Here is a 27,163-nt window from a genome sequence, read left to right as displayed (position 1 = left end):
ACGGGTTACCTAGGTGACGGACTGCTGAGAGTCGGTTTTGCGGAAGTTCGTGCAGTTTCGTGAGTCCCGAAACTTAAGAGATTTGCGTGGAAGTTCGTGGTAACCCAATCGCGTGGCGGCGTGGTGTCCGGGCTGGCGAAAGGGGCAGAGAGCAAAAGCATGCGCAAGCTAGCTGATGCAAAAAGCAAAGTTTCTTTGTTGCAGGGCGTTTTTCATGGTTCGTCCCCATGGCACTGTCTGCCAATGAGCAGTTGCCATGAAGGGCAGGGCCACGCCCCGTACTGACGTAGGAAAGGTCATTAATTAACAGACTGCATGTAGATTTCACGTGGTAGAACTCTTGCAAGATTAAAACTATCTTACATCAAACGTTACAAGATGAATACTGTTTGTACTGCTAGTTTTTCATTTACACCAACGTATTGCAAATGTCACTAGCTTTCGTTCAATACCAGACATCATACATTTCAGACACATACAGATTATTTTACTCTGTTATAAGGGTTAAAACAACACATTGATTAACCTAGTTGATTGGAATAAACAGCATATGAGGAACATTATGGCATATTATTCAAAGATACATCTGCCTTAGTTCTAAAATTAAGAGATTAGCTTTTATTCATATGCATTAATGTTTGTAGAGATCTCTTTGTCTCTACGAAATTGTGCATCTAGCAGGATGTGCCCAAGGCGAGCACATGACCAGGAGTCATTTAAAAGTCTCGTGAAATGGTTTCTGCTGAAGATCCTGTAAGGGCCATTGTTTTTAATTTAACTAATTTATTTAATCATTGGCTAGTTAGCCGAAGGGTACCAGAACATCTGCATAGAAGTACTGGTCAGAGGAGCCCAAAATCAATTGGCGCTCTTGTAAGAATCAGCTCTTTGGTTTAAATCATGTTTAAACTTTGGGGATTCGAATCAAAGATTCGAACATGATTCACATAGAATTATTTAAAGCTTACACTTAACTTAAGTATTTGTCCAGCAAATAGAACGTTTAGTGTAAAGCAATTCTGTATTATATTATTACGTGGCCAACAATAACAATATAAAAACAGTATCTAATTATTTAATGAGCAAGGTAGCAGTATCTGAAGCTGAGGCATTAACTTATAAAGCACACAACACACCAACATGGATCTTAAAACGAAACAAAAGTTTATTGCTACTCTATAACACAAAGTACTAATCTACGTAAAACAAACAAATGCACATACATACACACACGCACAAGCAGTTTGAGGAGAGTTTTGGCTGAGTGGATTTAACTTCTAGCCTTTGCTAAGTTCTTAGCATTGCAACCTGAGAGACTTGACTGGTCCAAAGGGAAATCCCGGCGAAGCTGATTGGTCAGCGTAGCAACTTCAGTGACGTGATGGAATTCCCTTGTCGGTGAAGAGGGGTTTCCTTAGTCGGTTGCTAGGGATACGTATGTTGGACAAGGCGGCGTTCGAAGTCCTTCCTGTGTTCCTGTAGTTATGATGAGTTTCAGAGTTTGGATGTGTTGACCCGATGGCTGGTTGTTGCACAAGCAGATCGGGGGTCGAGCCGGTAGCAAGTGAAGGTCGCTGTAACGAGGCTTCCGGCGAGGCGATGTAACGGCCACAGCACGAGAAGAGCGACGTCCGGGCAGCAACGGCGGTGACGACTGGCAAAGATGACCGGCAAAAGACGACGATGAAATTCCTTTGTTCAAAGTTTTATAGGCTTTGGTAGAGGCTGGGTCTACACAATACTTATCCAATCAGATAAGGTGCGGGGTGGAGTCACACCCCAATTCTGCCCTCTAGGAGGCCGGGTTGACACCTGGTGTGGGTGCTGCTTTGATAGCATAGTGGTTAAAATAAAGTCTCATAACATGGACACTTTTCATAGTATGGTTTCTTCATATAAACTAATGCATTTGAAATGTTCCTAGCTTTCAATCAATACCAAACATGAAGTATTTCACAAACATTCTGTAGATTTCATTTGTCACTGAGGGCTATTACTCAATAACTATCCATAACAGTTTTGTTGAACACATGGAACATGTACACACAAAAACCTACAGAAACATAAAGCAAACGTACATTACTCAAATAAACTGTTTAACCTAAATGTCCATTAAACTTTGGAAGCGTTTCTGATCGCTTCTGTGTCTGCCTGAGAATGTGTATTCCTTGCAGACGCCAAAGGACACGCGAACCAAAAGGTACTTCTCAAAAACCGGTTTGGTGGGTTTTTGATTGTAGAGCCTCTTATTGTTTTAAGGTGTAAAGTTAATTAACACGCAACTGTGATGTTGACTGGCTAGTCATCCTGTGGATTGCCTTTTGCTGGGTGCCTGTGGGTTGCTTTGAAAATGAAATCAAAGCTCAGACATGTAGGCACCAACCAATCTTTTAAGGATAACATGGTCTGTGACTTGTTCGGTTCTGGAACGATCCGTTGACTCACTACACTCTGTTATCCTGATGGTATAAGCCCTCAAGCTAGTTCAATGAATGAGACCATTGGAGATGCCCAAGATTTCAGATTCAACTTGTGTTGACCACTGCAATATGCCGATAAGTTCCTACACTATGCACCTGTGTTTTGTCCCCAAGAAAAACCCTGTCCCAGCTGATTCAACCGCTCTAAGGATGACTGTTGTGGAGACAGATGGTAAACTCTTGTCTGCTTTAATAGATACTGGCAGTGATCAGACTCTGATGGACAGGAGATTTGTGCCACCGGCTTTGATCGATCAGAGAAATCAGCTGCCCATTCGTTGTGTGCATGGAGATGAGAGGTTGCTGCCCACAGCCAGTATCAGTATGAAGGTAAAAGGGCAAGCATATGTGCTGAAGGTGGGTGTGTCTGACAGCTTACCTTTTCCAATAATTCTGGGTTGTGATCTACCTGTATTATTTGAATAGTTGCATCCAGCACAGGAGTGTAATATGGTAGTCACCCGATCAATGGTAAAACGAATTGTAAGATGAAGTGTTTTAAAATGCTTATTTATTCACATAAAGGTTACAAAGTAAAGAAGAAAAGTATTGTGTGTTTGTATATTTATTTTACTGCCTTCAAGATTTTACATTGTAAACTTGTCGGGGTTTTTTGTGACTTCTCTGTCTCCCTCTTGTGTATTATCATTTGTATGCAGTTTCACCTGTTATCAATTTGCTTGTTTCCCCATCCCCATTCCTCTCACCTGTTCTCCCTGATTATTGTAGCTATTTAGTCTCCCCTTCTCCCTCGTTCTGTGCTTGTTAATTGATTCTGTGTTCTAAGAGCTACGTGTGCAACTGGTTCTCTGTTCAAGATATCTACACATTTACTATCCGTCTCGTCTAGTCCTGTGTTGTTTAATCTACCACTTATCATCCGTTTACCTGTGCTCTGGCTCACCTCTGCTCTGCCCACAGTCCACGATCAGGTGAGGTCTCATCTTCTCGGGCTCCCTGAGGTCTGTCCCTACTTTTCTACTGCTAACCCAAGAGGGTCTTTTGAGTTTGATCAGTCCTACAACGCCCAGAGGAGGGTCGATTTCTGACTGCCTGTGTTATTTTGGAGTGACTGTTTTCTTACTGCCCAGAAGAGCAGAATTGTTGATTTATTTCTGTTCAATAAATCCTTTGAACTTCTCCTTTGCGCTTGGGTCTCCATATTTCCTGACAAAACTAAAGGGAACAAGGGGGGAACAAATGTTGTATTTACCCTTTAACTACAGGTAACAAGGGAGGAACAATGCTTCACTTTAATTTACAACCCTCAAATGTGGTATTTACCCTGTAAGTTTAGGGAACAAGGGGGTAACAAGGGAGGAACAATGCTTCACTTTAATGTACAACCCTCAAATGTGGTATTTACCCTGTAAGTACAGGGAACAAGGGGGTAACAAGGGAGGAACAATGCTTCACTTTAATTTACAACCCTCAAATGTGGTATTTACCTTGTAAGTACAGGGAACAACGAGGGAACAAATACTTTTTTTTACCCTTTAACTACAGGGAACAAAGAGGGAAGAAGCTGAACTTTAACACACTAGTGTATACTTGAACACTAAGAACAGAGTAAACTACAGCAGCAGTTTTTATTGATTGAAGACCAAATTACTAAATTACTGAAATGCAACAGTTAGCCCCCCTGTGCAAACAGCATTAAAGATGCGAGCCTGTTTTAATCTGCATTGAACCCTGACGGTAAGCCTATATCATGCAAAGTTATTTGTTGATAGTGAGTTATGGAGACATTGATGGCTTTGGTGAGATCGACGAGTAAACATACGGTAAGTAGTGTATGGAAATATATTTTATATTGAATTGCAGATTTAAAATACAGTTTACAATAAGGTTTCATAATTTCACAGGTTGTAAACCTTTTATTCATTAAACACCTCATATAAAACCCAAGCACTGAATAGGAGTACTAAAATACTCACGCAGGTGCATGTACAGTACATTTGCAGATAGCAATAGGTTGTCACCATCCTTGCATAATTCTTTATATGTATACAATACTTGAAAAAAAGTACATCGTAAACGTAATATACTTACACGGTTCTTTGCGTGATGAATATCTTATTGTTACTCCCCTATTACGCAAACGCTATGGTTTGTTCTTTTGCAATTTAAAGAAAAGTACAACGTTATTTCACTGTACTTACATGGTACTTTTCATGCTGAATATCTGGTTGTTACCCCCTTATCACCCAAGCATTACAGTTTGTTCCCTTATACCTACGTAAACGTTATTTATACTTACACTATACGTACAGAAAAGTACACCGTTATTTCACTGTACTTACGCGGTAATTTTCGTGATGAGCATCTGGTTGTTACCCTCTTATTACCCAAGCATTACGGTTTGTTCCCTTATACCTACACATCCGTTCATTATACTTACACAGTACGTACAGAAAAGTACACTGTAATTTCCCTGAACTTACGCAGTATTTTGCGGGTTGTAAAAGAAAGCGTTACCTTTCCTTTCAAAAAATTAGATTTCATGCGTGTACATTGGGCTATGGATGTGTTCCTAAATAGCATAAACTATAGAGTAAACATGCTTCATAAACGCCTGCCTCAATAGGAGGAACATTATCTAATTTCCCCTAATGGTATTTTGCTTTAGTACCTGTGTATGCTCTGTAAAGCGTGAATTTGCATACACTTCATGAAGAGATTCTCGGTTTTTTAACAATCAGCTGATCTGTACACTCTGCAGCAATTCCCTGGAAATAATGACAGAAACACTTTCCTTACAATAACATTGCAACACTGGTGTATAGCTTGGCTTGTAGTTGTTACCTTTGTCCTTGGTCTATGCCAGGTTTGCAGCAGGCTTGTAGATGCCATCGTTGGTGGCAGAGTGTGCATCTGCATCATGCTGAAGTGAGATGTTTGAAAGAGCATGGCTACAACATGGTTACACAGTGCTTTGCCTGCAGTGCATGTGCAGCATGTCATAGTGAGGTCAACAGGCACTGTGTTAGCTTTTAAACCTATCTGAAGTAAATGACAAAAAAACAATATTAGTACAATTTTAAAAAGTGACCCTTAAACTACAGAGAGAACATTGATGAGAACCATTAAACAAGGGGAAGGGGGGTAGCTGCAACCGCAGCATGAACAACTATCCCTTAAGGCTGATTTATACTTCTGCATCAAACACCAGCGTATGCTACAGCGCTGACACATAGCTCTTCGCCGTGGCCGTCGCCGTCACTGACGTGCACCTCTCAAAAAATTTAACTACACGTCGCAATAACGCGTAGCACAAGCTCTGTGATTGGTCGGCTTGGTAGCGCTGACGAGTCGGGGCGAGACCGAGAGCCGCGCGAATGTCGCATACCCAATGTAGCGATTGTTTACAAGTGTGTTTTGTTTTGTGTTTACCTCATAGTTAAAGTTGCTGCATGTCCGCCGGTTGCTGCCTCAAAATGAGCGAGTTTGAGCCACTTGTACATCCCGGAAGTGTTCAGGAAAAGCAAAAAGGCAGCGAAGAAACGACACAGGGGAACATTTACACCTCACTGACAACTAGTGTTTCGGAAGTGTTAATGCAGACCAACAGAGACAGCGCGCAGAAGTATAAATGCACAGCCACACGCGTTGCATGCGCCGTGGGTTACGCCGGTGATTTGACGCAGAAGTATAAATCAGGCTTCACACTGTAAGTTTTATTTAATCAAAAGCATAAATTTACCAAGTTGCAAAATGTGCAAGGATTGTGTAATCCTTTCATTTATTAACTTGTAGTGCAAGAGATTAGTGTTATGAACAGATTTTTCCAGTTTCTGAACAGTGTTTTTTTTCTATTTGCTAAGGTAACCTGAAGTGAATGTGGCTCCTCGCACTTCCTCATAGACCTAAAACATCTACATCTCAAGATAACCTCCCCGTTTCTCACATTGGAAACTGAACATTGCATGACAAAAAGAATGTATCATTACACAGCATAGCATCACATATTTAATATACATTTACATACTATACGTGCATTTAAACATTACATACGCTGCCTCCCTTATTTCTCTTAATTGTTTAAAACTACTTTTGAGCATATGCTATGATAAATGTACATTTCGCATTAATGTAAACAGCCTTGCTAAACCATGCTAATGTATAGATCGTCACTCACCTTCGTAGTTAAAAATGTAATTTTCGTAGAAAAACTTATATCCTTTATTAAGTTTAGAGTGCGGAGTGATAGAATGTTGGTCCACAAGACGATAAACATCCGCTGAGGTAAATGTTGGCACCGATTTTAAGGAGGTAGTGAAAACTAGGGTATCTGACTCCATTACTGCCGGAAGTATTGTTATGCAACTATCGCTGTACCGGATGTGCGGTCGACCATCCGTGAAAAAGGCCTATTGAGGAAACCCAGCATAAATCTGAGTGTGATGTTAATATGCAGGGGGCTCATGCAAGTTTAAATTCGAATTCTGATTCGAAAGCTGATAATGCAGACTCGAATGACAGCCATTCTTTAGGAGTTAAATTTGCAGAGTGGGCCAATGAATTTCAGGTCAAGCATAATGCAGTGGATGGCCTTCTTAAAATTCTTGGTGAGTGTTACAACCCCTTTTTGTCTAGGGGAGTGGGGTTGCACATTTAACAGAGGAATTGGTAATTGCGAAAAACTCAAAAACAAATTGTGATACAAAGTAAGGATGGACAGCAAGAATACGTTAAAAAATAAGTGATTCATTTACAACAAAGTAAGGGTGAATCAGTGAGTGAGGTATTTACAATATATACAAGGTTAAAGACAATAAACAAATGTTAGGAAGACTGGCTATGGGTGGCGCTAAATAAAAGAACCAAACGAAAACCAAACAGTCTTACTAATATTCACAACAAATCCCCTCTAATCTATTCTAACAAACAAAAGATATGAAAAAGAAATCTTCAACGTCAATGACGTCCTATCTAATCTACACTAACAATTAAACCAAAAATACACAGGTTGGCACACACCCTCTTACCTGGTGTATCTAGACTAATGTTAATCTACGTGCTGATATGTATGTCACGTGACGTACTTACCTACCAGTCTTTCTAAACTCACAGGGAAACATGAGGTTAGGGGAGATATGGCAAAACAAAGGTAAGAACAGACACTAACAAACTTCAACAAAGTGTAAATCACATAAAGACGAGCAATACTAATAAATGGGGATAACAAACTATCAAACACTAACAAATCAAACCAAACAAACAAGCCAAAATACAACAATCAAGCAAGCGAGCAAAGTGTCAAACAGAGTCAGAGAGTCTGCTCTAGAACTAACAAACTGAAGGCCTTTTAAAGGCCAGGTGGCATGCAGGGATTGGCTGGAGCTTGGGCAGAGTGGTGACCAATCAGGTAGCAGGAGAGATGGGATTGGTTGCAGCAAGAACAAGTGAAACAGCCATTTAGAGATGAGTGTAGGCGGAGCAAGCACAGAAGTGGACTGGGTGACAAACAGAAACACATGATGAGACACAAAAAAAAAAATAAACAAAATAACCAAATAAGTGCTGGCATGTAACACCCTCCCACTAAAGAACAAACATATAAACATATTGTTATTATATGTTTGTTCTTTAGTGGGAGGGTGTTACTTACAAGTCATGTCGAGACAGTGTCAGCAACAACATTGTCTTTCCCTTTCTTATGGCAAACCTCGAGGTTGTAATACTGTATAATCAGTGACCAGCGCATCAACCTCTGGTTCTGATTATACATTTGTGACAGGAATACAAGTGGGTTATGATCAGTGTAGATTACAACTGTAGTTGAACTGGAGCCCACATAATCCCAGATATGTAATTGTAGCTTGGGCAAAATCACATTTCGATAAGTTCAACGTCAAATTTGCTTTAGCCAATCAATCAAACACAGTGTGTAACTGAGACATATGTTCAGGCCATTCTGAAGAGTAGATCACCAAGTCATCCAGATATACATTACATCCCTCAACATCTGCCAGCACAGTAGTTACCAATCGTTGAAATGTTGCAGGTGCGATACGAAGTCCGAAGGCCATTACATTGTATTGCATAAAGTGATCAGGTGTTACGAAGGCAGATATGTCTGATGCATAAGGTGGCATGCAGGGATTGGCTGGAGCTTGGGCAGAGTGGTGACCAATCAGGTAGCAGGAGAGATGGGATTGGTTGCAGCTAGAACAAGTGAAACAGCCAATCAGAGATGAGTGTAGGCAGAGCAAGCACAGAAGTGGACTGGGTGACAAACAGAAACACATGATGAGACACAAAACAAAATAACCAAATAAGTGCTGGCATGTAACAGTGAGCATCACATAGAACTTCCAAGAACTGCTAGGACTTTACTTGGAACATGTGGAAATGTCAACTTAGACATGAAATCTGGAATGCAATATATCTACTTTGGATGCAAAGAACAGCTGTGTAAATATCTACATTTTTACCCCACTGATGTTGTCACTCAGACTGTCTGGACATTACTTTGAATATTGATGGCTTGCCTCTATTCAAAAGTAGCAGTCAGACACTGTGGCCACTGTGGTTTTGTGCAAAATCAATTTGGCTCCTTCCACTGTCTTTCCTCTTGCTCTGTTTAGGTGTCTCAAAGCCTACAGATCTTAATTTTTTGACAGATGTTGTAAATGGCCTCAGGGACATTTTAATGAATGGACTAGAGACTGAAAGGGGTAACTTGCGTGTTAATCTTTGCTGTATCAGTTGTGATGCACTAGCGTAAAATGGTTGTCAAGTGCACAAAGCAGTTTTCTAGTTATTATGGTTGTGATAAGTGCACACAGAAAGGCTTCTGGGATGGCAAGCGAGTTATATACCCAGAGACAAATGTTTTCCTGTGAACAGATGTATCTTTCCATGAGCAGGTTCAGGAGGAGCACCACCGGTCATCTGAGGTGTCTCCTTTTTGCATGCTTTCAATAAACATGGTTCAACAATTCCCTGCAGATTACATGCATCAGTGCTGTCTTGGAGTGATGTGAAAGCTGATTGTTTTGTGGTTGCTTGGAACACTTAGAACCAAATTGTCTTCTGGTCAGGTAAAAGAGATAAGTTCCAGGCTACTTGGTTTGAGGCCATTCATGCCTGACCTGTTTGCAAGGAAGCCACGTGGTCTAAAAGAGATTGACAGATGGAAAGCTACTGAACTGAGGTAGTTTACACTGCGCTTTACACTGGCAAAATTGTGCCAAAAGGTGTTCTGTCTGAGCATTCTGTTCTGAACATTTCATGTTGTTCAGTGTGGCATTGGCCATACTAGTGTGCCCACAGCTAGTGAAAGAGTACAGCTCTTTCGCATCAGATATGTTTCTTCACTTTGTAGAGGAAGGCAGAAAGTTGTACGAGGATGAGTTCCTTGTTTATAATGTGCCCTCTATGATTCACCTTGCTTCTGATGCTCATGTGTATGGTGGGCTAGATGAGTGCAGTGCTTTTCCCTTTAAAACCTACCTGCACCAGCTAAAAAGGTTAGTTCGTTTTGGCAAAAACCCACTCACAAATTATAAAAACGTCTTGGAGAAATTGACAAGCCTGCAGCTGTAGTGAAAACACAAAAACCAAATAACGTCTTTGTTGTCAGTGACTTTTAGTGTTGTGAGGTCGTTTCTGTGGTAGATGCTACGGGGGAAATGGGTAGAGTGGCGCTTACTAGTAGAATGGCAATTACAACAGAATAGTTACTAGTCACTATTAAATTAAGTACATGTTTCTAATAAATAAGAACTAGTGTCTATTTAATAAGTACATGTTTCTAATAAATAAGAACTAGTGTATATTAAATAAGTGCTAGTATCTAATGAATAAGTACTAGTATCTAATAAAAAAGAACCAGTGTCTAATCTGTAAGCACTAGAATATTTTTATAAAGCACTAGTATCTAAATAAATGGCACTAATATCTAATTAATAATAAGCACTAGTAATTAATTAATAAGTACTAGTACTTAATGGAAAAAATACTAGTATCTTAAAATAAGTACTAGTAAAATGAAATAGATACTAGTACGGGCTATAGATTAAATGTCAAAAAAGCTTGCCATACTGATTGTACATTCTGTAAAAGCAAATTTTTGCTAATTGAAAATGAAAACAGAACTGAAAATTAAAAACTAATTTTACCTCAGCCCTTATGATGCTGCAACTGTTTATAACTTATTTTTATAATTAATGCATAAGCATCATTTTGAAGAATGAGCATACTGCAAATAGGATATTTCAGCTGTGCTGATTTGCAGGTGTTCCCATGGTCAACTTAATAATGCATGAGATTTAGAGGATTGGTTCACTTTCAGAATAAAATTTTCCTGTTTCTCATTCCCATGTCACCATGTTCATGTGTTTCCTCAAATGATTTTTTTTTTTTTGAGGGAAAACATTCCAGGATTTTACTCCATATAATGGACTTCAATGATGAGCAATGATTTGAAGGGTAGCATTGCAGTTTCATTGCAGCTTCAAATTACTCTACAAAATAATAGCAGAGGAAGAGCTTTAAAATAGAATAACTGTTTTAGTTTTTAGATTCCTTTGAAGCAACATTGAAAACATTAAGAGGAGAAAAAATGTTGGAATGTTAACCTAAACGCTTGTATTCTTTTTGACAGAAGAAAAACATACAATTTGTGGATGACATGGATTTTTTATTTATTTATTATTTTGTAAGCGAACTTATCCTTTAAGTGCAATAGCAAGGTTTGTATTTTATCTTAAGCATCTTTCATGCTGGACCACGAGGTAGTTCTTATTGTTGCCCTGGTGTACATTTTGTACTTTAAAATTTTTTATGGTAAATATTTTTTCTCTGAATAAAACTTGTCCTTACCTCATTTGTGGCAAAAAGCAGTCAGACTGTGCTTCAAATTGTCTATTTATATGCTACATAGAATAAGGTCTTGATTTATGAGGGTTCTTAAATGATAATATTTTTAATTTTCAGAAATGTTTTGAAATTAGTTAATTGTTAAACTGTGAATTCTGGAGATATTTAGTTAAAACTGTAAAGGAGTCTGAATAGTTAGGACTTTTTAAAATAGTAGAATGCCAGCTAAAGTTAATGGTGTGACTGAAATATTGGAATTATGTTATAAGGAATTAGGGACACTGATATAAATATTTGTGTATATACTTGTGTATACTTTTTAGTGTGCAGTACCTCACTTATCAAGGGTTTGTAGCCAAAGGGGTTTTAAGTGCAGATCATTTTATTCACACTTTTGCCCCTTTGGCACCAAACCCTTATGCTTTCCTTGTAGAATTTCGCAGTGGTCAAGTTTCCGCAAGATGACACTGTTGATGTAGTGCCTACCAACTGGCTTGAACAAACAGAAAAGATATTTATAATTACTTATATACTTTTTACATAAAGCTCAAGTTGTTTCAATACTGTGTGTGACCAACTGTATCTAAACCTAATCTAATATTTTTTTCAGCTAAAATCTAATATAAAGGGTTAATCTGAATATCTGTCAACAGGATATATATTGCTACTGGCCAAAAAAAAAATTTACTGCCAAAGCAAAAAGACGAGCTACACCAGACACAGCGCTTTGGTCAAAACATGTTGTGGTGGTTTTGGTGTATCCAGGTATTTAGGAAGTATTAACATATATTTGTTACCTATTGGGGTTGGGCGATGTCGACCAATCTGGCATTGTACGATGTCTAATGTGACACATCATGATGGATAATGGCATTGTCGTCATAGGCAGTGGTGAATTAACTGTTTATAAATAATAAATTAATTCATAATGAATTAATCATTTGTAGCCGACCGTTTCAACTACCTGACCCACTTGGTCTGTGTTTTACTCATAACCAAATCATCAATAAATAAAGAGAAGTTACACACAAATTACCACCTGTCAATCACTTTTCCTGCAGGACTCTGGCTTAAAAAGGGAGAGTGATCTATGTTGTTATAATGAGGTTTCACTAAAATGACTAAGTACAAGCGTGAAAGCGAAAGATTGAAGCAGTGTACTGACTGGCACAGCATCTTGACGTCTATCGGCCATCGGTGATGGACGATGACATTTTCTATCGACCCAACCTTAATACCTGTGTAATTAGAGGATAGGTTTACTTCAAAAAAATAAAAATAAAAATCGGACAATTTTCTCACTTCTATATCATTCAAAAAGTAGATATATATTAACGGTGTAACGATACACATATTCGCATTAAACCGTTCGGTACGAGACTTTTGGTTCGGTACGCTTTATAAATATAATAAATACATTATATATATTATATAATATATAATGTTTTCAGTGCAGCAACGCTCAACATGGCATCCTAAATGACGTGGCAGACAACATGCTGCCTTCTCGCTGTCATGTTAAGCAAAGTAGAAGATCGCTTTTGAACTCAGAATATCACTTTATTAAAGCATGCACTCAATTGCAATCTTGCTGCTTTCTGTATCAGCCTGAGCCTAATCGTGCTGGCTCCGCCCCTGTTATCCCAGCAACCCTGGACCCCGACACTGAATAGCCAATCTCAATAACCTGTTTACATATCGCCACATCCTCCTACCTCCAAACACTACTCCTGTCAGGCATGCGTTACACTAGTTCGCAAAACGGCTAGTAACGTTAATGTAATCCTCCTACAGACCATTTTCTTGGCAGCTGCATGGAGGGCGCCATAGCGAACAGCGTCTTTAGGAAGAATGTTAAGAACTTCCGTTTACAGTGTTTACAACTGGTAAATTGTATTCAGAAAACAGGTTTCAGTAGCGTTTTGAGTGAATTACGGAGTGTTTGCGTGACACAACTTTGAAAAGTGTGTTAAAGCCGTCATAAACTGTCAGATGTAGTTCAAGCATGAGAGGAAAACTTTCTCCTAGTTCTTGTGTCTGCTGTCAGAAATACAAATCAGGCTATTGTACAAAGTATGATCTTCTGACAATGCATACCAGCTGTGTCATTCTTTCTAAAATGCCTGGTGCATCAACTCTATGCATGGAATCATTGATGCGGATCGACTGAACTCTGTGTCCATCTGCTTGCAAGCAACCTTTCACCATACTATATCCTGCACTTGGTATTTTTTGTTTGATGGCTAAAATGGCACTAATGGCACATCTAATTACTGGTCAGCAAGGTTACTGTAGGTATTTTTTGTAGAAAGACCTAGTTCACGCATGCGTCTGAGGACAGTTGACTGGTTGACTCCTAAAATATTTGCAAAACATGAAACTGGCAAAGCCAAGTCGATGAGTCTGGTCAACAGTTCAGGCATGTGCAGGATAAAATATTTGAAGACCGGGGGGTTGTTGTGGGGGTATGTTTGACGGTTTTTGTCACGGGGGCACTTCCGATCAAGGGAACTTTCTTTCCAAGACTAAAAAGGGCATGTGCACAGCACAGGTTGAGCCCTAGGTGTGCACATGCCTGCTCTGCAAGTTCAGAAGAGTCTCCAAAATATAATTTGGCATCTCAGAAATGGTGGATGATGTAAAAAGGAAAATTTACTGATTTAGGATGTAGTTAAAATAGTTAAGGTCCATCTGATGCCCATCTTAAAACTGTTGTTATTGTTGACCTGAGGCATTTTAATAAAAGTGTCATCCGTGAAAAAAATCCACAGAAGTTTATATGTTAATTTTATTATCAAGAGGCCATTTCAAGTTGTTTTATATTTAAATAAAAAGGCAAGAAAGAATGCAGGGGCATGTGTCAAAATCTGACTAATGACAGTTTATGCCACACCCCTTTACACAAACACACACACACACACACACACACACATATTATATTTACACACACAATAATTACATTCTTATCAATTTCAATTTAAATAATTATTACAATTCTGGTAATTATAATGTAATTAAACTAATCAAATTATATATTATAATATGGGCAATTAGATTCTAATCAGTTCTACTAAATTATTTTATTACAAACATTATAAATTATTTTAATTATTCTAATATACTATATTATTAAAGTTATATTATTTTTATTAACCTATTAATTATATTACTTTGATCAAACTATTAATACATGTTTGTTATATTGTATTTTTATACTATAATTAAAAAAACTATTAGCATACACACACCTTTTAACCTTATAATATTCTGTGTGTTTCTTTCTCTGTGTTTGTGTTCTACATTGGTGATTGGTGATTGTTTGATTACCACATATCTTTTGCTTATTCTAATTTATTTTAACTTGCAATTAATGAATAAAAGTAAAAAAAAAAAAATATATATATATATTTGTTTTATCTACCTATACTGGATAAATCTATCTAATTTGGTTTGTGTTGTCTGGTGATCTGAGGGTGTTGGTGAGTTAGTTAATTGAAAAGTTTTCTTAATCAATAAATGTCATGTTATAGTTAAACACTATTAAGTGATTCCCATTGAAATTCTATGTTCACTACCTGTAATGTTAACGTAAATTATGCTAGCTCACTATCCTATCCTCTGCTCGTTCTTATTTTTAATTCTGTAAAATGTCCAAGAAACACAGCGAAAATGGACCTCATTATGTCTCAACCTTTTTTACAGCTCATGACGGACATTTCTCAAAGAGGGAATTACAAAAATCTTACCTGAGACAGTGTGTGGGAGCTTGACTGCCCAGCCATTTTGCTCGGCAGGCTTCCTTCAGTCTGGATTCAGTGTCTCATCACGCATGCGCATTGTTGCAATCGATGGCTCTCGCTTGTTGCCTGTGACAGCGGTAATGTAATTTTGACAGTGGAGTGAAGCTGTTTGATTTGTATTCGTAGGTTGACGTGTCCGTGGTGAAACTGTATTCGTTTTTGTAAAGTACACCCACACATTGTAAATTTATAAGTCGTATACAAACAGACCAAAAAAAATTTAATTTGTTCTAATCGCAGATTTTGGAATTGTACCCTTGTCAAATTACGAGTTCGTTTCATTTCTCTTTACGTTTTAATAATTACAGATGCGTGAATTTTATTTATGCATAAAATATTTGTTCACGCACAAAATATTTATGACAGTGATTTTATTCTATTACTAATCTTGTTTACATTATTTCCATGGCCAACGATAATAATGGTTGTCTGGTATGCCCATAGGGTGCATTCCCCTGTTTAGGTGATGCCTATGGAATATTTACCACTGTGTCTTCCACCTTTCAGGCGGACCAGTGTCTTTCCCTAACCGCTAAACATCTTATCATATGTAGCACTCCCCCTCATTAGGTCTAGTCCATATACTCTATTACCATCAAGAGTCCTGATGGACGTCCTGGTTACGTCCGTAACCCAAATTACCCGAATAGGAAATGGGAAATCTCCACTGCCACAGCATGTGAGTCTCCAGCTGGGAGCTGAGTGATCGGCTTTTCAGCGGGCAATTCTGGAGCTTTACTCCAACAGCTGACTGATATAGCGTTGATGAGCTCATCAGGTTGGGCTGTGGAGCTAAGCTCCGGCAATTCAATTGGCATTTCATTGGCCCGTTTTCTTATCTTCAGAAGTGATTGGTCATCTAACGCACTCTCAAAGTCTGTTTATCTACAGACACACGTCTCTGTTCCCTATTCGGGGACCGTTAGTTACAGACATGACCAGGATGTTACAACTTTCCCTCTACTAAATGGTTTTGTGTTGCACCATTTAGCTTTAAACAAAACTCTATGTTCCGACTAAATATTTGTGGATGCCTTTGCTCATGTGAAATACAGAAAAGAGTTCACAGCAAAATTACATTGATGATCTCATGCTGATAAGGAAGGACCACCATTTTTCTGTTCCTTCATCTCCTACTGCACACATACTTTTTATGTTCTGCCTAATCTTACATTTTAGTTTAATTTTGCAAAAAGTGTTTTGTGGTATTTTCTATACATTAATTAAACATAAATTTCTTCATGACAAATTTTAAGCAAGTTCAGCACCAGTCTGCCAAAAACTTGCCAAACATCTTTAAGAGAAACACATGCTTATGCCACAGAAAGGAACTGTCATTGTAGTATATGCCCTAATGGATCGCAGTGCAGAGGCTATTTAAATGTCGAAATCATACACCAAATTATAGGGTTCTGTTGGACCCTTAGAATCATCCTAATCAAATCATTCTGGATGCTAATTGAATCGCCCTGGCTCTAATTGAATCGTGCTGGATGTACATTCCCAGAATATAATGAGAAATGCAAAGGACCTGCTGAGAGGCTGTTCTTTGTCTGTCAGTAATAAGAGTTTCGGCCCAGCTGGGAGAACTCTGGACATGGAGATCTCATCTTGTGAACAGACCCTTCATTTGCACTGATTACTTGTCCTCTTCAGCTGTGAGCATGAATATTCACCAACACTTTTGTTTCCTCCTGTCATGTGGTGGCTTAACATTTAGTTGCCTTTGCATGCTACAATTAACAACTGCACATCTGCAACAGCCTTCATTGTAATCTTATTTATGTGTAAGTTAATACAACAAAAGGTTTTTATTTATTTAAACAAATAAAAAACAAAAATAGCCTCATAAGTTTAAACAATTTGTCTAGTTTTAAGATATGTAAGTACACAAACTTAGATAAGAAGAGAAATTGTTGTAAACTATTTTTTTGACATGAAATGAACAACTGACATTTCCTCCACAATATACAGCTGTTAATCATTCATTTTCTTTGCTTAGTCACTTTTTTAATCAGGGGTCGCCACATCGGAATGAACCGCCAACTTATTCAGCATATGTTTTACGCAGCGGATGCTCTTACAGCTGCAACCTATCACTGGGAAACATCCATACACACATACACTACAAACAATTTAGCTTACTCAATTCACCTATAGAGCATGTTATTGGACTTGTGTTTGGGGGGAAACTGGAGCACGCAGAGGAAACCCACGTGAACAATAGGAGAACATGCAAACTTCACACAGAAATGCCAATGACCCAGCCGAGGCTCGAACCAGAGACTTGCTGTGAACCAATCATGCTACTCACTGCGCTGTTATTTAAAAAGGAAATCAATTATGGCATTTAAAAAATGTCTAAGATTATGTTTGTAATTAGTTTACCAATTCTTTCCTTATTGTACATTAGTTATACATTTGTCAATGAAACAAATTATTCCCTTAGGACCAAATGCTGAATTGTACACCTGTCACACTCTAAAATTTAATATTGATTTGGATAATAGCCTATTAGAAAGTAAATAAATTGAATATGATTTTAATGTGTGATGAGAAATATGTTAATATTTTTAAAGAAATTTGTGAGGTGATGGATGACAGGGTGGTGGTAGAAATTACAGGGTGTTGTGGAAATGACAATGAATCAATGTTAATGTAGAGAAACAGTGGATATTTATTGAACCAAAAAATGTAACTCTTAAATTCACACTTATTTAACTCAATTTACAAAATTATTTAGCATAACCACTGTAACATAACTGGTAACACATATTGTAACATATATTTTGGAGGTAAACATTCCGTTTAACATTCCATGAAAACGGTCTGGGTTCAATTTCCAGGACAATTCAAAGCACTCGGAGATGAAAAGTCTGGCCTAAAAAAATCCCTGCTGACAAGTAACGAGTTTGGGACACTTCACAGAACTGTCTTAAACCACTCTCTGCCGACTTCAAAAGAACATGGCAGATAAGATAAAAGAGGAAAAAAAAACATCTTTAGTTAACCTTCTGCTCACAGACAAAATACATTTCTCAACATTAAACAAAGACATTTAGAACCCAAATCTCTTGTTTAATTACACTTAACTTTTGTAATGTGTACAAATCCTCATAGTTTATACAAATTCATACTTTCAGGCCTTTTAAACGCATCAATGATGTAAGGATGTGGGAATTATGTTGATGTATTTTGATGTACCTCAATTGTTGATGTACTTGTGGAGTGTTTGGTGTCAATAGAATGCCCTTGAAATTTTACAACACATGATGCGTAGAGTATGATCATAATCACCACTGCTTACATTCTTTAATTCCCTGCATTAAATGCCTCTCCGCATGCTTTAAAGTTTGCGATCGCGTTCCTCCAAACTGTATTGCAAACTTAGCGCATCCAGAAGGACATCAAAGGAGTTTCATCATGACGGAAGCATACAGGGAGAGACCCCAGACATTAAAGTCCAGGTATTTTTAGTTATGCGATTAAGCTGTGTCCCTTTTATCAAAAAAGGTGTTTTTGTTTTTATAATCTTGGTGATCCTTAATGGTGCGTTAATCCTTAATCTCTATTTCCTCGCTTTACTATTTCTCTTTGTTGTTATATGTTCTATAGACTAGTATAGACCTGATATCTCCACGTGGTTTACCTTTGTTCTATGTTTAATGTATGTTCGTGCGTTTGTTCGTTATCTGTCTGACTAGTCAATAAATCCCATTATAGTCAAATGAATTGTATTGTTTGCCTCACAAGAAAATGTCACTGAAACACAGATTCCCCTGCCTAGCTGTTATCTACTTCACAAGAAGTAGCAATAATCCCCTTTTCTAAATGAATAGATCATTACCGTGTCCGCTCCGAAGAGCGGCGGCTCTGGTTATGTTTGTTTGGTCAAATTAACAGTAAATTAATCCAGAATGTTAATGATTAATAGTAATTCGTTATTGTTGATAATTAATAATCATAATCTGAGAGTCCGCTCGGGCAGGATCAAATACAATTTGTTTGACCAAATTGACTGAAGCTTAAGCCGGAATATTAATAATTAAGAATAAACCGTTATTGTTGATTATTTATATTCATAAAATGAGCTAATTTCTGTTACACAACACACTTTTTGCATGTGTAGGGCTGAGATTGATCTTTAAAAAAAACATGTTTTACATTTGTCTAACAGATTAACAGTAACAGTGCATACTATGAACTTATTTATTATTTAAGTATTGTTTAAATTACTTTTAAAATATAAGTATTACACGTCTAAAGGGAACAATGGAAACTGAAAGGTGTGGTTTTAGAGCACAATAATTAATTAATATGTCACCATATTACATAATGTGTGTATTGCAACATTTTAAGCAAAACCGTGCTATTACTCTGCTAATTAAACCTTTACATTCTGCTCTTACTGGTGGAATTTGCAGTCAATAAAGATTGACTGCAGGCTGGTCAAATTTTGCCATGAAACCTCCAACACTAAACTGACCATTGTTTCAGTTTCCTTGTCCAACCCCTATACTCATTCATTAATTTTCTTTCAGCTTAGTCCCTTTGTTTATTTGGATTCGCCACAGCAGAATCAATTACCAACTTATCCAGCATATGTTTTATGCAGTGAATGCCATTCCAGTCCCAACACAGCACTGGGAAACACCTATACACTCTTGCATACACAGGATCATTTCAAGTATATTGATTTCACTATATTTTCCTCCTGTTTAGTTACTGTTAATTTAAAAGTGTTCTATGTTCATAAAAATGTAAAAAGAGTCTGTAAAATGTTAGTAGTTTCACCTCTTCATCCCCTTGGGATTAACATCAAGATGGTATAGTCTAAGCAGTCATACCTGTTGTACTATTGTTTAAGCATGCTTTTCCACCTTTTCCCTGAACTAAAGAGGTATGTGTAACAAAGGTTCTTTGTGTGGGAAGAAGAAGACAGGGTCGGCGTTGAGGTAAGTAACAGATCTTTTTATTTTTTAGTCACAACTGCAAGGACAGCTCCCACTATGTGGCCGTCGTTCAGCTCTCTCTCCCGACTGTTCCTCCCGTTCTCCTTAAGACGGGTGTCTCTCCGGTCCAATCACTAGAATAAACAGGTGTTGCTTATTATTTCGGATTGGCCTGCTGATTAGCCGCCGGGCTCTGAGCATGCTCTCCCCCTTTATTGGGTATTCGATCATGCTTACCTCTCCACATACCCCCACCGCCCGCCTCAGGCCGGGGAGCCGTCCGGCCTGCACCCCCCCCCCCTCCCCCCGCCCTGGAGAGGAAGTCGGCTACAGCCATCTGCGCCCCCGGTCTGTGGATCACCTTGAATTTAAAAGGCTGTAATGCTAGATACCAACGGGTGATCCGCGCGTTGGTATCCTTCATACGGTGGAGCCACTGGAGAGGAGCATGATCTGAACAGAGGACGAATTCCCTACCCAGGAGGTAATAGCGAAGAGTAAGAACGGCCCACCTGATCGCCAAACATTCCTTCTCTATGGTGCTGTACTTAGCCTCACTTTTATTTAGCTTGCGGCTAATGCACAGCACCGGCCGTTCCGCTCCTGCCACCTCCTGGGAGAGAACCGCCCCCAGACCCCGATCGGACGCGTCCGTCTGTAAAATAAAGGGGAGAGCAAAATCAGGAGCGTGCAATAGCGGCCCCCCACAAAGTATAGATTTTACCTTTGAGAAGGCCTGTTGGCACTGCTCCGACCATTGGACGGTATCCGGTCCCTCCTTTTTAGTGAGATCAGTCAATGAGCTGACAAGGGCCGAATAATTAGGAACAAACCGCCTATAATATCCTGCCAGCCCCAAAAACTGTCTCACCTCCTTTTTGGTCTTGGGTCTCGGACAGGTTGCAATGGCTGCAGTCTTATCAATTTGGGGCTGCACCTGCCCGTGACCTAAGTGGAAGCCCAGATACCTTACCTCCACTCACCCAATTGCGCACTTCCGTGGGTTGGCCGTGAGCCCGGCCCGTCTCAGCGCCGACAATACCGCCCTCAGATGTTGCATATGCCGCTGCCAATCATTACTGTAAATGATGATGTCGTCTAAATAAGCAGTGGCATATGCTGCGTGAGGGCTGAGTATTTTGTCCATCAGGCGCTGGAACGTCGCCGGCGCCCCGAACAGCCCGAACGGAAGTGTCACAAATTGGTGCAATCCAAACGGCGTAGTGAAGGCTGTTTTTTCGCGGGATATTGGAGATAAGGGGATCTGCCAATAGCCCTTCGTTAAATCCAATGTCGAGTAATATCGAGCAGCACCTAACCGGTTGAGCAACTCGTCAATACGCGGCATTGGATAAGCGTCGAATTTCGACACAGCATTCACCTTGCGGTAATCCACACAGAACCGGACCGAGCCGTCCGTCTTAGGTACCAAGACAATCGGGCTGGCCCAGTCGCTGTGGGATTCTTCTACTACTCCCATTTTCAACATATTATTCAATTCTTCCTGAATCACTTTTTTCTTGTGTTCAGGTAGGCGATAGGGCCGGGTCCTAACGACCACGCCCGGTTCGGTCTCGATATGGTGCTGAATCAGGTTAGTACGACCGGGCAGGGGCGAAAACACGTCAGAGTATTCACGTTGGAGGTGACGGATGTCGAGGAGCTGGCTCGCTGAGAGATGATCGCCCCCGGTGACCAGAGCGCTCGGCCGTTCTCGGCCGGAGCTCTCCGGCCCCAGGTCATCCTCGTTAGTAACAAGCGTAGCCAGCGCCACATCCTCCGGCTCCCTCCACTGCTTACATTTTACATTTACATTTAGTCATTTAGCAGACGCTTTTATCCAAAGCGACTTACAAATGAGGACAAGGAAGCAATTTACACAACTAAGAGCAACAATGAATAAGTACTAAAGGCAAGTTTCAGGTCTGTAAAGTCTAAGAAGGGAAGTGTTAGTAGTTTTTTTTTTTTTTTTTTTTTTTTGTACAGTTAGTGTGATATTCAAATAGGCAATTGCAGATTAGGAAGTGAAGTGGAGACTAAATAGTTGAGTTTTTAGTCGTTTCTTGAAAATAGCGAGTGACTCTGCTGTTCTGATGCAGTTAGGGAGTTCATTCCACTAACTGGGCAGATTGAGCGTGAGCGTTCGCGAAAGTGATTTTTTCCCTCTCTGGGATGGAACCACGAGGCGACGTTCATTCACAGAACGCAAGTTTCTGGAGGGCACATAGATCTGCAGAAGTGAGTGCAGATAAGAAGGTGCTAGGCCAGAAGTCACTTTGTAGGCAAACATCAGAGTTTTGAATTTGATGCGAGCAGCAACTGGCAGCCAGTGCAAACGGACTAGCAGCGGAGTGACATGTGCTCGTTTAGGTTCATTGAAGACAACTCGTGCTGCTGCATTCTGGAGCAGTTGAAGAGGCTTGATAGAGTTAGCTGGAAGCCCAGCTAGTAGAGAGTTGCAGTAATCCAGTTTGGAGAGAACAAGAGCTTGAACAAGGAGTTGAGCTGCATGTTCAGATAAGAAGGGTCGGATCTTTCTGATGTTATAGAGTGCAAATCTGCACGATCGAGCAGTTCTAGAAATGTGGTCAGAGAAGTTTAGTTGGTCATCAATAGCTACTCCAAGGCTTTTCACCATTTTGGATGCAGTAATGGTTGCCCCATCCATCTGGATTGAAAAGTTATGGTGTAGAGTCGGGTTGGCAGAAACTACAAGCATTTCCGTTTTTGCGAGGTTCAGCTGAAGATGATGATCTTTCATCCAGTGTGAAATATCCAACAGGCAGGCTGAGATACGAGCTGGAACCGAGGGATCATCAGGATGAAAAGAGAGGTATAGCTGGGTATCATCAGCATAGCAGTGGTAGGAGAGTCCATGTCTCTGGATGACTGGTCCTAGAGATGATGTGTAGATGGAGAAGAGAAGTGGCCCAAGAACAGAGCCTTGAGGTACCCCAGTGTTTAGATGCTGTAGGTTGGACACCTCTCCCCTCCAAGACACCCTGAATGACCTGTCAGAGAGGTAAGATCTGAACCATTGTATAACAGTGCCCGCAACGCCCAGTGACTCAAGCGTAGATAGCAGGATCTGGTGGTTGACAGTGTCAAAAGCAGCTGACAAGTCCAGCAAAATGAGGACTGATGATTTAGAGTCTGCTTTAGCCAGTCTGAGATCCTCCACGACCGAGAGCAGGGCAGTCTCAGTTGAGTGGCCTTTCTTAAAGCCGGATTGCTTGTTGTCCATGAGATTGTTTTGAGTAAGAAAGTCCAGGACTTGATTGAACACTACTTTCTCCAGAATCTTGGCCATGAATGGAAGCAGGGATACTGGTCTGTAGTTTTCAAGTAGCGTATGGTCCAGGTTGGGTTTCTTTAGCAGTGGGGTTACCCTAGCCTGCTTAAATGTAGTGGGGAATAAACCAGAGTCAAGAGATGTGTTAATTATGTGAGTCAGTGTTGGTATGACTGCAGGAGAGATGGCTTGCAAGAGATGAGAGGGAATGGGATCGAGTGGACAGGTGGTTGCATGGCTAGATAGCACAAGTTTGGACACCTCAGACTCAGAGAGCTGAGAAAAAGAGGTGAGTGTGTTTGGTGTTGGTGTTGTATCTTGCGTGTTTGTTGTAGGTGCAGCAAATTGAGCACTGATTTTTGCAGTTTTGGTGCAGAAGAATGTAGCAAAGTCATCAGTAGTAAGTGTGGAGGATGCGGGTGGAGGAGGAGGATAGAGGAGGGAGGAAAATGTTTTAAAAAGTAGGCGAGGATTAGTGGCATTGTTGATTTTCAGACGGTAATACGTCTGCTTTGCAGAAGTAACCTCAGCTGAGAAAGAGGACAGAAGAGTTTGGTATGTTAAGAGATGTGCAGGATTTTTAGTTTTCCGCCAAATTCTCTCCGCAGCCCGAAGTTTTGAGCGATGCTCACGGAGAGCATCCGAGAGCCAGGGTGCAGGAGGACTGGCACGGGCTGGCCTGGATGCAAGAGGACATAATCGGTCTAGACATGATGCTAGTGTGGAGCAGAGTGTATTAGTGGCACTGTTCGAATCAAGTGCAGTGAGTTTGCGAGATGGAGGAAGAGAGTCTGAAACAATGGTGGATAGTCTATTGGGTGAGAGAGATCGTAGGTTTCTGCGAAAGGTAACCAGTGTAGGAGTGTGTGGCGGCTCAGGAGTAATGTGGATGTTGAGAGACAGAAGGAAATGATCAGATATTTGTAGTGGAGTTACTATTGTTTGATCAGTGAAGCAGTGTCGTGTGTAAATAAGGTCTAGCTGATTACCTGATTTGTGGGTAGCAGAAGTAGGTGCTCTTTTTAGGTCAAAAGAGGCAAGCAAAGTCTGAAAGTCTGCAGCTTGCGGTTTGTCAACGTAAATGTTGAAGTCACCTAGCACCAATAAGGGAGTGGCAAAATTAGAAAAAGATGAGAGAAGAACATCCAGTTCATCTAGGAAGTGACCTAATTTACCTGGTGGGCGGTAGATGACAACCACATTTATGTAGAAGGGGTGGATAATGGTGACTGCATGGAATTCAAAGGAGCTGATTGTTGGCAGGGACGGTATCAGAGTAAATTTCCATTCTTTGGAAATTAGTAGTCCAGTCCCACCCCCTCTCCCTGTCTGACGAGGAGTGTGGGAAAAAGAGAAATTAGCAGAAAGAGTAGCATGTGTAGCAGTGTCCTCCGGCCTCAACCAGGTCTCAGTTAGAGCCATGAGATTATAGTCAGAATATGTAGCTATGGAGGTAATAAAATCAGCCTTGTTAACAGCTGATTGACAATTCCAGAGGCCCACGGAGAGAGAGAGTTGTGAAATAGTAGATACATGTATTGAACGAAGGTTGTGAGGATTACGCCTGCAGCGCACCTCCCGTGTTTTGCGAGTGTTAGTAACAACAGGAATTAGAAAACACATAATAAAAGTGCACTGACAACAAAAAATAAGTGTAAAGTAAAACAATACAGTAAAGTACTCAAGTGCTTTGTCGGTGTCTTTGCTCGGTGGAGTCGCGCAGGTAGAGTCGATGGTCTTTACCCTCGTCGGTCTTCACAAGAGGCGGTCTTCACACGAGGCTGCCGCGACCGCTGCCGCGGTGAACTAGTTGTTTATATAACCCCAAAGCACTAGCTGATTGAATTCAGCTGGACACGCCTCGAGAGTCAAAACAAGGGCCGAAACTGAGGCGGACGACGCGAAACCGCGTCTGCGTTCGCTACACAAGCTCTTATAGTAACCAAGGAAACAGTGGCTAAACAACTTCTAGTATTATACACAACTGAAAGCAAGTTTAAATGTCCTACAACTTTACACAAACAGCTGGAAACAAGTCCTCAAACCATACACAACAACTGAAACAAATCTTAAATGTACTTACAGGCTGCTGGTCTAGATGCTGATAAAGTGCTTCCACATTAATCTGCTTAAGCAGATTAATGTGATAAATCTGACGCGAGTCAGCCCTGTCCGAACGAACCACCTCGTAATCGAGATCACTGACTCGTCGTGTGACCACAAACGGCCCTTGCCACTTGGCGAGTAATTTAGAGCTGGAAGTGGGTAGCAGTACAAGTACTTTATCTCCCTGTGAAAATTTACGGAGTTTAGTGCCCTTATCATATCGCCTGCGTTGGTCATCCTGAGCCTTAAGCAAATTCTCTGTAGAGAGCCGCCCCAGTGTGTGGAGTTTTGCTCTTAAGGTCCAGGATATACTGAATTTCATTCTTACTATTAGAAGGCTCGTCCTCCCAAGCCTCTCTAACAACATCCAAAACCCCTCTGGGCTGTCTGCCGTAGAGAAGCTCGAAGGGGGAAAACCCCGTGGAGGCTTGGGGAACCTCTCGCACAGCTCCAACCACTTATCCCAATTTTTCGCGTCCTCGTGAACGAATTTACGGATCATTGATTTAAGCGTGCGATTAAATCTTTCCACCAGCCCGTCTGTTTGTGGGTGATAGACGGTGATGCGAATAGATTTAATGCCCAATAATCCATAAAGCTCGCGCATCGTGCGTGACATGAACGCGGTGCCTTGATCAGTGAGAATCTCCTTGGGGATTCCCACACCGGAAATGATGCGAAACAGTGCCTCCGCAACGCTCTTTGCTGAGATATTACGGAGCGCGACTGCTTCCGGGTATCGGGTTGCATAATCCACCAGAACTAATGCAAACCGATGCCCGCGTGCGGATCGCTCTAATGGCCCGATGAGATCCATACCAATTCTCTCGAAGGGGATCTCCATAATTGGTAAAGGGCGCAACGGCGCTTTTGGGGTGGCCGGCGGATTTACCAGCTGACATTCACTGCACGCAGCGCACCATCTGCTGACGTCACCGTGAATGCCCGGCCAAAAGAATCGGGTCATGAGGCGATTTAGTGTGGCCGCCTGACCTAAATGTCCGGGCATAGGATTAGAATGAGCCGCCTGAAAAAGCATTTCCCGGCGGCTCTTTGGTACTAATAACTGGGTTGTGTCTTCTTTTGTCTGAGCGTCTTGGGTCACTCGATACACCCTATCATTAATAACCGCAAAATACGGATAGGAGAGGGGTCGATCAGGCTGGAGGATTTTCCCATCAATAACTTGCACTCTTTCGAGTGCATGTTTTAGTGTATCAGGGGAAAGTCTTTACATCGGGAAATTCCCAGCCCTTCCCCTGAGTCAGCGCATGACGTCACTGCTTGGGATTCCCCCAGCTGAGCGACACGTCCCCTATCCGGCGATTTCTTCTTCCAAGAAACACCCGCACATAAAACTCCCAATAATCTATTGAATCCAGGCCAATTAGTTCCCAGAATTAGCGGGTGTTTGAGGTGCGGGTTAACCGCTACCTCCACTCTATGCTTTTTCCCCCGAAATTGAATGTCTATTGCCGTTAGCGGTTAGTGAATTACATCCCCGTGTACACACCTTACCCTTACCGTGCGGCTCATATCCAAAGCCGGGTCTTGAAGCAAGCTTTGGTGGATGGAGGTCTGATAACACCCCGAATCCACCAAAGCTTGATATGTACCCCCTTTAATACTCACAGGTATCCGGTATAGCCCGTCGCGACCGGGGGCGACTGCTGGCACATCGGGCAGGCGGACCAATGCACCCACCTC

General features: G+C 40.7%; 1 protein-coding gene, 1 long non-coding RNA gene and 1 pseudogene across 2 annotated transcripts in view; 1 reads left to right on the top strand and 2 right to left on the bottom strand.

Moving 5' to 3' along the window:
- Positions 1-1,147: 1,147 nt before the first annotated feature.
- The window catches only part of LOC147843488 (uncharacterized), a 143,088-nt gene continuing 117,072 nt past the window's right edge, over positions 1,148-27,163 (bottom strand). Inside the window, exon 2 of the long non-coding RNA XR_015493595.1 lies at positions 1,148-2,449. This is a non-coding gene — a long non-coding RNA (uncharacterized LOC147843488). The remainder of the gene's footprint in view (positions 2,450-27,163) is intronic.
- Positions 5,438-10,045, top strand: LOC147843491 (uncharacterized; annotated as a pseudogene).
- On the bottom strand, positions 22,039-25,124 carry LOC147843490 (uncharacterized). The gene is made up of 2 exons (XM_087257114.2): positions 24,526-25,124; positions 22,039-24,444 (listed from the first exon to the last, which is right to left on the bottom strand). Exons 1-2 carry the CDS (start codon positions 24,971-24,973, stop codon positions 22,175-22,177), a joined length of 2,718 nt encoding a protein of 905 aa, XP_087113240.1. The 5' UTR covers positions 24,974-25,124; the 3' UTR covers positions 22,039-22,174.

This window comes from Danio rerio, chromosome 6 (genome assembly GCF_052040795.2).
Source record: "Danio rerio strain M-AB ecotype USA chromosome 6, GRCz13ab, whole genome shotgun sequence".
NCBI classification, from domain to species: domain Eukaryota; kingdom Metazoa; phylum Chordata; class Actinopteri; order Cypriniformes; family Danionidae; genus Danio; species Danio rerio.
The sequence above is the reverse complement of the archived record's forward strand: the minus strand, read 5'-3'. Positions and strand labels throughout refer to the sequence as shown.

Bases quoted from the DNA above. Each gene is read 5' to 3' on its own strand.
- LOC147843490 (XM_087257114.2), bottom strand. From the start codon at position 24,973: ATGTGTTTTCTAATTCCTGTTGTTACTAACACTCGCAAAACACGGGAG. The intron at 24,445-24,525 runs GTAAATTAGGTC...TATTGGTGCTAG, and splicing joins TGTCATCTACCGCCCACCAG to GTGACTTCAACATTTACGTT.